This window comes from Syngnathus scovelli, chromosome 3 (assembly GCF_024217435.2).
Source record: "Syngnathus scovelli strain Florida chromosome 3, RoL_Ssco_1.2, whole genome shotgun sequence".
NCBI lineage: Eukaryota > Metazoa > Chordata > Actinopteri > Syngnathiformes > Syngnathidae > Syngnathus > Syngnathus scovelli.
In genome coordinates this window covers 18,877,505-18,890,790 of record NC_090849.1, presented here as the reverse complement: position 1 = coordinate 18,890,790, position 13,286 = coordinate 18,877,505, and the positions used below count along the sequence as shown (strand labels likewise).

Sequence of the window (13,286 nt, the reverse complement as noted above, 5' to 3'; positions counted from 1 at the left end):
TTCTGGGACTTGGAGTGAAATACTGTATTTGGCTGCAAGACAATATACAATAGCCCACCCAGCCCATCCTCTCCTCACTTGTCTAAGGCACCCCTAACACAACATGCTGCATGACTGCACCTCCCAACAATGAGGCCACACAAAAAGCACCAGCTCAGCAGAACTGGACGTCCATTTCTCAGGCATTTAGGCATGCAATTATATTTCGTCCAACCTCCTAACTCACAATCAGGGTCGGGGGTGGGGAGTAGTTGGGAGAACACAACGTGGTGTCTGTCGTGGCTCACTCCTTACTGGGGACAAGGACACATTGCTCATCTAATAATATCGCATGAATTAAGATATTCAGTTTGGGAATTTTTTTTCTCAATTTGCTGGTGTCTGATTTGTTTAACATGGTTAACATGTTAAATAAACAACAAAATAAACTCCAAATAAGGGGTTCTCCAACTTTTGGGGTCAAGGCACAAAATTGCAAATTTGATCTACTGCAGATAACTAGGTTACCAATATATAGATTTAATTTTTTAACAAATTGTATGCCTGATGTTCTTCATATGTGTCTATGCGTGTGCAGATGTGTGTTTTTACGGGGTGGTATCCAGCAGGGAGGTGTCCTGCTGAGGGCTAGGTCATGCATCCATGCGTGTAGCACACACACATTCACCATATGGAGTCCGAGGAGGGGAGAGAAGGGGGGGTTGACAGGATTCGAGCCAGGCCAAGCCACGCTTATGGACCGTTTAGCACACATTTCTCTCCCCACCACTTCACTGTACTGCAGTCCCATTTCCATAGCAATCCAAGCAAGAAAACTTTACAGCGCACACTAAAAAGTAAGAAGACACCCCCAGAAGAGCCCACAAGGAAGTATATTACTTTCTCTGACTCTTCGAGAATATTGTGGAATCAAACCTTGCATGATGATGATCAACATTGGCTTTTTGAAGGTGTTTTAGTTATGCTGTTGGAGTACTTGTGCCTCAGTCCAAATTTTATGAATGATTACGATTCACGTAATTTTATTTCAATATTGATTGCTGAGGCAAATTACCTGATTTGGCATTAATCAATGAGAACCCTGTGATGCAATTTCACCCGGCTAATAAACAGAACAAATACCTACTGTATATTCTATCACCAATATCAATAAATTAAACAAAATGAAAAAAACATGATGCAAATTTAACTTTCTGTGTCATTGACAGAACACAATCACATAAAATTGGCACTATGATTTTCAAACCACTGTTGTGAACACCAAGTGATGTTAAAATGTTCTCAGCTCCCATCAGGTGACCCCACCTATCTTCATCCTTTGTCTTGATTCCCTTCTTCACATGTGCCCTCCTTCCTTCCTTCCGTGCATTTGTGCATGTGTGTGGTCTGAGACATTGTGAGAGCGCCACCCAATGTGACACCCTCCTTATCAGCTACCATGTCACACCAGCTGGCTCATACACTTTATGTCCTTATCGCTCCTCTAAGAAACCCTAATCAGGAAATCTATCCATTTTGGAATTGTGTCACTCGTTTGCATTAAAAATAAAACACACAACAGAAAAAGTCAGGACTCCCCTGGATGGCAAAACAATGTAGTCCCTGAAATGTACTACTCATTCGGGTTGCAGGCAAGATGACCATGTGAGAGGTGATTTGGAGTTTTTAGTAAAGCTGACATGGGAACAGCGAGGACATGCAAACTCCATACAGGAAGGCCTGAGAATTGTGCCTTCCACCTGAGCGGCGCCACCACACACAACAGATCATGCATGCTGTGACCATCGGTGGGATTAATCTAAGTCACACTCTCGAAAGAGTGGAGGCGGTGAAAAAGAAATCCTGCCGACTGACTTGGGTGGTCTCCCAGGCACCAATATCATCGCAAATGACCGTTCCCTTTCTTTCTCTCTCTCTCTAGTTCACGTCAACAAACACAAACAAACAACGTGGAGTGCAGATAAAGGCGGGCAACACAGGACAGATGGACGGGAGGGTGAGAGAGGGCAAATGTGAAAAAAAAGGAGGGAGCGAGCGTGACTGAGAAGGAGGGAAAACGTGGCGAGAGATCTTCACACGTCTCCGTGTGTGGTCTCAAAGACCTCCGAATGAGCGTGCCCTTCCCGGCCGCATGGAGAAAGTCTTCACAATGGAGCTGGGGAATGTTTGCCTTGCATGAGCATGGGAGAGAAGGAACAGGACTGTTCCTTTATTTGGAATACACAAGCAAATAGTGGCGTGTTTGGACCTGCCATGGTAGAGATGGACATGTTGTCAACAAGGCCACCAAAGAGGATCTATGAAAGCACACACACACATACACACATACTTAATATTTTATTTTTGTTAAATGATATCTCATTGCAGTCATTATACACAGTTAACAAGAGGTGGGGAACTCGAGTCACAAGTTGATTCGAGTTGCCAATTTTAGGACTTGCTTGGGCAGCTAGTGGGACTTCACTTTTTTAACTTTAGTGGTTCGCATATCCGCCTTACAGCATTGAGGTTGAGGGTTTGAATCTGGCCACAGCTTTTTTTTTTTTTGTGAAATGCACACGTTAAGTGGATCTATTTATGTCCTGCAATTGGCTGATGACCAATCCAGGGTGTATCCTGACTCTCACCTCAACGTCAGCTGGGATAGACGCTAGCTCAACCGTAATGAGGAGAAGCTACTTTAGCTTCACAGTTACGCTAACTGTTAGCTTCGTTTATTTACTATCTAAAAAGAAAACAAATTATAAATATTTGCTGTAGGTAAAAATATCTTTCGAGAAACAAAAAATATATTTTACTTTTCTGCACCAATATGCTAGAGTTTCTGTTCTATGGTTGTCATCACATTTTTCCTCATTAGTACTGCCTGGGGTGAAAGAGTTCTGTCATCCACTCATGTTTCACCGCCCTCTTTCACATGTCACATGAAATCATGACGATCGGAACGCTCCCTGCACATGATCTTAACATGACAAAGCGGCCATTGGATGGCATTCGCACATGTGTAGTGGTGCTGGCCCACATCAAATGCATCGTGCCGCGTAATTGCGCTCAATTAACATCAACAATTGGCAAGAGGCCTCGGAGCCTGAAACAATTTCACTTGGAGGTATTTTTTATGTGGCATCAGCGAAGCGGAATACACTCGCAATAGAGCACAAAGAGAGCCAGCATAAAGACTGCAATTGGATTCCGTCACTCATCAGTTCTGCCGGGTCAGGTTTTTACTACCTTTGACCGAGAGGGACTCATGCCAAGACTCTTGCACATAAAAGATGCTTGTGCTATATTGCATATATTAATGATTCTGTGGGTGGCAAAGCACATATGGTTGACAGGCGGCATTCGTTGGCATGACGACAATAATGGTACTACTTTTTTTACACCAGTATCTGTACTTACATTTAGACTTTTGCCAGCCCTGTATGACGCCATCCGTCACCAACACACTCATGTATGCACAGAGTGTTTATGGAGGCTGTATTCCATCCCCCCTTCAGATTACAGCATTGAGTTGAGGTCATCCACGGCGGCACATATGGACTTTTTAGCCTGAGCAGGACGTCCTGTCTGACAGCTAGAAATAATCACCTTCATTAGTCACTCGGTTCAAAGATGCTTAAGGCCCCAAAAGAAACAGGCAAACACTACACCTAAGTACGGCTGCACAAACACAAACCCATTAGGTATGCATGGACATGCGCAGGTACAGAAAGATTTGTCCTTGTAGTCTGACTAAGAGTCTGAATTTCAAATGTGCCATGAATTCATAAGACTAAATATAGGCAAACACCCCGAATAAATACACAATGAGTGGTTCTCAAAGGCAGCTCCACTAAATATGGGAAAACTGAAAGTAGACTTAAATGAAACTATCTGAAAAGGTATTCAACTTAAAAATTAAATACAACTGAACTGTACTCAGGGAGTGATTCTGTCGCTTACCACTAGAGGGAGCCACACATAGTCCACTTTGAAAATCAATGCAATATATAGACTTTTCGTCAATATGTTTTTCTCCCTCTCTTGTCTGATTTATTTAAACATGCTTATTTTTTTGTGGTTTTGGGTGTAACCAATAAATTTACCCCCTGTGGAATCAAGAAAGTCTTATCCTTTGGTGATCTAACTCATTCGGCCTCAAGCAGACATTTTATATGCAACAACAACAACACAAAGCAGGTTAGCAGCCTCATACTGTGCATCAGACTGTACAGTACTACACTAATTGTTGTGTTTGTCAAGAAAAGGGAGAGTGCCGTTTTTACAAGTAGCCTGCGGAGCTTTCCCACATTTCCCACAGACTCGCATACAGGTGTGTGTGCGGGTGTATGCTGCAACACCACATCCTTGTTGGAAAGCAGAGACACTCACAATTTGCTAGAATGTTTGTGAGAAGCAGCAATAAAAAAAAAAAAAAAAATTGTTTAAGTGTTACATCATGTTTGGGTCAAATTAAACCGGGTTTTTAAAAATACCCTAATTTGTTGGTGCTCAAATCTGATCTTTGTTGACTAAAATGAATTTTAAAATTATTACTACGTTAAATGAAGGGTAATGCTAGTGATGGTGGCAATTTTGAGACTGTAAAACTGTATATGCTAAAAAAATTTGCATTACTATACTTTTTAATAGGACAGTGGTTACTGTGGGAGATTGAGAGAGAATATGTTTTAAGCATTAATCATCCATTCTGTAATTCACAATTTGATAAAAAATATATGAAATCATCGTTGGCCATACTGTGGTCCATATTATGTGTGCATGGAACAAGAACCTTGTGCAGGGTTAAACATTCCAAGTGCGATTCTGTGAAGGCTAAACATCCCATCTGCGTTGTTTTCCCTTGTTGTGACACATTAACAAACAAGCAAAGGGAAACAAAGGGCCCCTCGTGTCGAGTGGAGCCAGATGTGCCTCTTGAGATGCTGATTGTGTTTGTCTTGTTTACAAATACAGCCGTAAAAGTCCACATTTTCCAGTCTCTCTTATTATTGTGATTTGTTTTTCCCTGTAATGAATGTACACACATTCCTTTTGTTCACATATAAACTGACAAGGAGTGCCTGTGCCTTAAGTTAGGAGGTATTGTTGAAACCATAAACTGTCCATTAAATGTTATATATCAGATCGCAACACTGCCATACACAGTAGCTGGATCAATTTGGAATTAATATTCATCTATACAAGTTTTGCTCTGATCAACCAATCACAGCACGGGAAAATGGTGATGTCATCAAGGGCCAGAAGACCATTTTTTTTACAATTGAGAGTCTTCAATGTGGGAAAAGATGGAATAGAAAACAAGCAACCTCACAGAGATTCATACCCAGAACCTCCGAATTATGAAGCAGAAGCGCTAACCACTAGTCCAGTCACTCATTTACAGTCCGCTATTTCACTGCTTGTAAATTTGTAATTTATTTGAACAAAACCCAAATATTGTGTTGCCCAGCTGGCTGTCCTCCAACATCATCATCTTTGGGCCTCCCACCATGGGCCCCAGTTTCAGGTCAAACAATGTGGCCCCTTTGCGTCCCTCGCGGTCCCCCGGGCAGGAAATGACCTCACGCGCGGGGAATGAACCCCACGCCGACGCACAACAACCCCATTCACCCCGGGTCAGAGGTCAAAGGAGTCAGGAGGGAGTCACAATGTATGCGTTTGGATCGTGGTATCCAAGTCTCTGATCAATTGTCAACAGCGGACAGTTGTGAGTGGCCCGTGTGTTTCCGTGAGGGATTCTGTGGTATGTCAGGCATGTATGTTTGCTTTTGAAGTGTATTTGTGTGTGTGTGTGTGTTGACCGGGAGGGGGGGGGGGGGGGGGGTCAGGTGACTGTGTGTTTTTGTGTTTGGGATTTTGGGGATAAAAGCACGTGTGTTTCCTCTCAAAATCACGCACGGGCGCTCCATGATGAGGTGAGGTCGCTTTACTTACTGGAAGTCGTCTTTCAGTCATCACTTTGACAGTTCTACGAAAGCGTTGTGCGCCGTCATGTGACTGGTTTGTGGAAGATGATGACTGCACCAGTATATGATTCTTGGGGGACGGACGTTTCCGCTGTGACTTAAAACCATAACAATGGATGCATCGGCACCTTTATGTAGATTCCCTAAACCGAATGTTGCCTTGCTCGATTCATCAAAAACTTTCATCAATGTCACTTATTTTGTTTATTAATGATGCGGTAGTCCAAATGTTCCCTCTCTCATGATATTTTTACAGCCTGGATATTCCGGAGAGAAAAGTAAAAGTTCCCACTGTGTTTTTTTTACGAGGAGGTCCTGGTTCTTGTAAACAGGTCCAAACATCTTCCGAGCTTCTTACCCACTTTTAAATGTGTCACTTTTTCCATGTGGGCCTCCCACGGTGCCAACGAAGCCTTGAGTGTGATGTGCAATCAAGAGCATGTATATTTGTCTGTCCCGTCCTCCTATTTTGAGCTGCCCTTTCTTTCTTTTGCGACGTGTGGAGCTGCAGCACCGATATGAAATTAGACTTGCTTATTTGCGGAGGCCGGGTGCGTGTGTGTATACGTCCAAAGCGGTGCACGTTTCCTGTTAATGTTGGAGGGCTGTGCCGCCTTCCAAAAATTATAGCTTCTCGAGAGCTCTCAGTTTGCGCAAGAACAGGCCGCTGCCTTGTCTAAATATCAGCCGATTCCAACATTGTCTATCCCCAAAAAGTTAAGGTAAATATTGGCCCATGTGGAGCATTGTACTGCCACGTTTTCTCTGAATAATCTTAAATAGTCACCAGAAACGGAAGTTAGTCCGACAGAAGTCATAGCAGTGTGAAAAGTATTCCTCACTTGACCTTATTTCATTAAAAAAAATGTGCACGTTTTCTGTTGTTTTTGCTGTTGCTGGAAAAATGGTGACCTTGGCGTTAGCTTGTCTACCAATTATTTTTTATTTTTTTGTCATTTATCTGTATTTATTAGATTAATTATTTATATTTGCTCTTAAACCTTAGTTATTTATGTTATAGGTAAGAGCACATGCCGTGTGTGTGTATGCTTTGGCAATGATGAATTTTGTTTTTGGACATAATTCATCAAATGTGCGTATATAGTGTAAATAGTGTATATTTGGCAAGTGCAAAGTCAGGACATAAAAAAAAGACATACTTTAGTGGTTTTCAAAGTGGGGGCATTGGGGCTTCAGAAAAAAAGCTAACTTAAAGGTAGATTTTGTTTTGAATGTCTGTGGTATGAAAGCAGAGAAATCCTTTTAAATAAAGGCTCTTATTAAAAGTGGCAGCATGGTGGCCCTTGTGGTTAGCCCTGCCCGACCGTAAGGCGGGCTGAAGGATTAAATTCTCTGGCTTCCCTTCACGTTCCAAAAACATGCATGTACACTAACAGCCTTCAGTGACTTTAATCAATAGTGGGAAAATTGTTAATCCAGATCCACACAGAGAAGAGCAAGTCTCTACACGTAAGGATTTGCCATTGTAGATAATGCTATGAATTTATGATTGTCATCCTGACTACTTCTCAAGCAGATTGAGAAAAAAAAACACAGTTAACACACCCCGCACCGCAGGAAAATCGCTGAGGATAATATTTCAGGGACAACCGATAATCAGGACTTTGCTGATTTTGTTTGAAAAGAGGCATAATGATCCCAATTCTATCCAATTAAAAGGTCAGTTGATTGTGTTTGGATTTTTTTTTGACTGATGTTGCATATTTACCAAAGTACAGATTATTATTATGTTGAACGTTTTACTTAACATTGAGGGATGAGAGATGTCTGCAACAATTATTACTCCAACACCCCAAATGCAACGGAACAGCACACAGCTGTGTAAGGAACATTATCTGGAACATTAATAATCTACTGATTATTAAATGTGTGCAGATGATCACAAATGTGAGTCTTCTGAGGCACACTTTGCTTGCTTTCACCAACCAATCAGAGGATGGAAGTCAAGGAAAGACTAAAAAATGAAGACTTCAATGTAGGGGAATACATTTGCACAACTTTACGGAACTAATATCATAATTTAAGTTGTAAATGGAGGTCCGTGCTTTTGATGGGCCAAATTGAGATGGAATGCATTGTGGTAAGTTTTTTGGGGGGGCGGGGACACAATGCAGGCATACTCAAGATAAATATTTACCCACTTTGAATTTACCTCTAGAAAACATTCCTCGGCCATCCTCTCGCAAAGCGTTGCCATGTTGGATTCCTCCGCTGATTGTGAGCACAAAGCCAGAAATTAGGAAAGGTAAACATAAACCGGCCGGCGTTGCTGCAAGCTGTCAAACAGCTCCGCGTATGATTGAAGACAACCTTGAGTTGGAACATAAACATCCCCGCAGGCACTTCATTTGCACTCTCGCTCGCCGCTGCACCAGGCGACCATGAGGTGAGCTGGAGGAGGGTGGGTGGGGTTTATATGACATGGAAGAATTACTGCAATTGGTACCAGTAGAGGGCTTCAAATGGGCATGCACTGAGGCATATAGGTTCCCAAAGTTGACCATGTGGTGTCCAAGCTAAGGCTTGAGGCCTTCGTATCCCAATTTTCAAGATTCTTCAAGCTATAAGACTGATTTTTTTGTGGTAAATATTGGTGAGCAATGACTGATCTGAGTAACCTCCAGAGCCTCCATTGCTCTAAAGAAGTTAAAAAAACTGGAGGAGTCAAGGTCGAACTTTCTTGGGTTTCCAAATTGTGCTTCCTGATATCCACACTCAACGCTCACACAGCGTAAACATCATTCATGTTGTGTAGTTCAGATGAAACTATAAAAAGTCCACCAGCGGCTACATTCAAATACCTCAATCACTTCGCTAGGGCGGCGCCTGCAACAGTTTTCCAGTTACGACGTGTATTTTCCACATTATTAGCGATTGCATCTTATCTGGAGTTACACCTCTGTTGCTACAGCCAGTAAGCAAACAAAGCAACACTTCATGAGGAGGTAAACTTCATTTGCTTGACAAAATCTGTCATTGCATCGACAAACGGCGCACCGATTAGATTCCATTGTGATGTCATGACCGTGTGGCGTAATTACCGGAGTAAGGATAACAACGTTGCTTTGAATTGCTGCTGTTCCTTGTAATATTCGTCCAGTATCGGTTCAAATGTAGTTCTACTCGCTTACATCCATCCCAGGTGGGTGAGTAAAGCTGTATTCTGTGGGAAAATCTTTACTTTTGTTGCAATTATAATCGGCAAAAAAAAAAGATTGAAGTATGCATTATCAAAATGTTGGCTCACCTCCACTGTCAACTGTAATCCACCTGCAAATCATAACTAGGCGCACGCGTTAATCAACAACCTTCTCCTTTTTTTCCCATGGCCGCACTCCAGCCAGCAACCCCTCGGGCTATAAATGACCCTGCCCAGGGTCAGCCAAGGTGATGGGCTAATGAAGTCATTCCGGGACGAACGCCCAGAGCGCTCCGGCTCCTACTTCATATCCTATCTCATTAAGAAATCCATGTGGATTGGTCTGGCAGGACTAGATAAATTGGAATGATGACAGATAGAGGAAGTAGTACAAGTGCTTTGATTTTACTACAAAATGTTTAAACCTCCAGGCTTTGCGTTGTGGAGTCAAATTACAAGAATGTAGAATGGAACAGACCCTTACTTTCAAATAACAAACAATATATAAATATATGAATAAATTATATAAAAATCTAAATCACACAGATCATTTATTTATGACAAATGATTAAATTACAAATTAAAATGTAAATATAGAATGTGACTATTTTTTATCAAGTCATCTGTCAGCAATTTATTTTCAAGGTTAATGTATGGTAAATATGACATTACATTAAATGCCTTGGATTTTTTGTAAGTTTACGGTTTAAAATTATAGACAATTCTACACATCTTGGGGCGGGGCTTAAGTTACTCACGGTTTTTCACTGTTAGCAACTAGACTCGTTTCCGTAAATCATTGTAATCTCATGTGTATTCTATTAGTTCACACAGATGCACGCAATATAATCTTCTAGTACATTTTACAAGAATATCTTTACAGCCGTCACACTATGCTTTTCTTCTTCATGCCAACGACCTTTTTCCACATTTCCCGCAACTTGATGGTCTCTTGCTGCGTTACCGTCAAGATAACAGCATGTCCTCACATAGATGCTGCGAAACGGATGTGACTCCTACGTCCCGTTGAGATGGGTGTCCATACAGATTAAGTTGTTTTTATAAAAAAAAACTCCTTTATTATATTAGAAACTTCACAATAAAGTAAAGGAAACTATTCTACTTATGTCCTGCAGGTAGCAGTAGTGTAAATTACAAGACAACTACGTGCCACCTGCCCACCAATGAAGAATACTTTTTTTGAGTGACTTCCTAGAGGTACAACAGGTAGAAATTTTTTTCACAATGACACATTTTTGGCTTTTACCAATGTTAAGTCTTTGTAATTTGTATTATTATTATTATTATTTCATGTAATTATTATTAATTTCTTTTTCCATGGCCCTTGTAGTACTACTGACGGCCTGTGGGTGGTGCTATTGTCAATTACAATTCAAACCAATTAGGCGCCACCTGCAAAACAAAGATCTTGAACAGTGCGTTGTTGTATCTAAATCTGCCAAATTTATTGTAAAAGTACAGAAAATATTTTCACACACTTAGCAGGTAAGTTTTTCATATCTATTCTCTGTGATGTTACACTATGTGCGTTCACTGTAGTGACAGTATATTTGTCAATGAAGCGGTAAAGTTCGCTGCGGGCTACATGACGTTTAACAGTGAGTAGGATTCTTTAAGCGCTATAATGGCCATTTTTTAAAAGTCACGTACGACTGTATTTTTTCTTGAGTGACGCCTGGTTAATTTAAACGTTAAGCCTACAAAATACTACACCTTAGCTACATTTAACAAGCAAATTTGTTTCTGGTTGGGCATCCCCAAGCACCCCAGCTCCCCTTCCCTCCCCTCCCCTGTCTGCTTGGGTGGTCCTTCTTCCCTCCCTCCCCTTCTTTACTTTAGCGAGCTGTTGCTAAGCAGCTAATAATAGTCGTGTTTGCTGAGTAATTTTTGCCCTTCTGGAACCAATCAGAAGCGAGCAAACTGTGCGGTGTGACAGCGGCGAGAGGCGGGATCTTGTGTGCGTGTGTTTTGCGGGCCCCCTCCTCCTCGTCCCTTCTCCCTCCTTTTCCACCCCACCTCCTTCTCCTCCTCCTCCTCCTCCTCCTCTTCGAGCTCTTTTTCTGCTCTTCTATTCAAAGTCAGAGTTGGCCGTGACGCGCGGCCCAAGGGAAGACGAGCAGCAGCACACAACTCCGCACAATGCAGCGAGAAGCGTCCAGCGATCTGGCGTGCGGCTCGTTTTGAGAGACACTCCCGTTGTATTCCTGTGTTTTTCTATTTGCTCGCTTTGTTGTTGTCGTTGTGCCTGACGGGGTTTGGAAAACGCGGTGCAAAAGGCGGCGGAGACCCTCACCGGATCACGCGATGTGGGGATGGACGGCGCGCACTACTTTGACTCGCCCTCTCCAAGCGGACTATGAGGTCCCCCCTCCGAGTGAAACTTTGTCGGATCGCAAGTGGGAATCGGTAAGCAGCGCGCAGTCCCCGCAACATGGCCTCGGCTGCTAGTGCGCCCCCCGAGCCGGGGACAGGAGAGCCCGGCCGACCGAGGCTAACGCGGAGGACCCGGAGGGAATCAAGCCGCGAGCCGCCAGCGCAGCCGCATCCGCAGTCTCCACCGCCGGATTTGGACTACCTGCAGCGGCCGAGCTACTGCGACGCGGGCTTCGCTTTGGAGCAGATCTCCCAGGTAACTACTTTACATTCAGAAACACAGAACACCCACGTTCACCGGCGTGTTGCTTACACCCCCTTCTACCCGCTCCCCCACACGCTTGTTTGGACTCCTTCCTCTTGTTTTCCAAACACATAACGTCTTGTCGTCATATCGCAAGCTTGCGTGTTATGCACCAGCGTGGAAGTCCATGTGCCCCCCCCCCGCTCCCCAGCACCAGTCCACGGACCACATGCAAAGCAATGCAATGCACTCTTTTCTCCACTGAATCTCCCTTTTATTGCACAACGCTAATGACTGTGCAAATGTTTGCTCTCAAATTGGATGTTATTTGTTGATGTTATCTAAAAAAGGCCTGCATTTGCACCACGTTGGAGACTTTCACAGCTTTTATTTAATACACACACACACCCACCTCGGATCCAACCCGGAGGTCCAGCTGCAAGCCTTCTTTTGGACTCCTACTTACTGTCACTCGTCGTTTTTGTTACTCTCAGGAATTGTGCCTGGGGTGTGTGCCAACATGTGTGAGTTACCTGTGGAGTGATTTAAAAATCACTTTCTATTGAATTTGTGATTTACTCTGCTTGAATTTGCCCTTTAATACTTGAACACGGTGCAGCCCCCAAACCCGAACGCCCCAAAAGTAGTTAAACTGGAGTTGAACTACAACATAAGCCTTAAAAGTCAGTATGTGTGGACTTTTTCTTCGTGAGTATCTAAACTGGATTATTGTCATTTGCGTGTCAAACATTTTGTTTTTGGGGTGTTTTATGGCTTTTTTGTGATGCCATCCTAGACAGGTACGAGTGATGATAACCATAGAGCAGGAAATTGAATTTGCTGTGATATCACTATTGTAATATGATCAAATATCTGTTAAATGCACATACTATAAGCTTCACCAAGAAAATGCAAACTACACTTGTTATGCAACGCTCATTAGGTAGAGCAGTGTCTTTCGAGCGCCACTATATGATGGAATCACGATACAAACACCTAAAATTACAAATTACAAAACCTTAAAATTCCTTGAGAAGTCAGTTCCATAAGTGCAAGAAGAGTCTTAGACCAAATCAAAAACGATGCTTGGTTGACTACATCGTCGACATTCAACGTCTTAAAGTCACAGACAACATAGAACGAACTAGTTTGCGCAGTGGTGTAAAAATATGTAGTCACACGAGGAAAGTTAATTTACGTTATCGTTAGATTTTGGCCCAGGCGGGCTTTCATTCAAATATTTACTCTCATTATGACTTTACTGCTGCTTTAAGGCAAACTAGTGATAAACTACAATGCCATTTATGTGCAAATTTGGGTTTACACCGCCCCTTTAGCAACACAAGTCCGTCAGAAATGCAGGACCCCTCATAGATGCTTTATCACTTTGAACAAATTCACTGCAGAAACACTTAAAGTTGTGTATGACTCACCTGTGCAGGTAAGTGCATTGTTTCCCAGTTGAATCAGACCATAATGCTTCTTCTTTGGTGTCCTTTTTTTTTTTCTCCCTTTA

General features: G+C 42.6%; 1 protein-coding gene across 2 annotated transcripts in view; it reads left to right on the top strand.

The window, feature by feature from the left end:
• Positions 1 to 10,545: 10,545 nt before the first annotated feature.
• ptch1 (patched 1) overlaps positions 10,546 to 13,286 on the top strand; it is a 39,901-nt gene continuing 37,160 nt past the window's right edge. For both annotated transcript variants that reach the window (XR_011086629.1, XM_049763537.2), the window contains exon 1: positions 10,546 to 11,782. Coding sequence is in view for 1 of the 2 variants with exons in the window: in XM_049763537.2 (XP_049619494.1) it covers positions 11,585 to 11,782 (198 nt within the window). In the remaining variant the exon portion in view is untranslated. The remainder of the gene's footprint in view (positions 11,783 to 13,286) is intronic.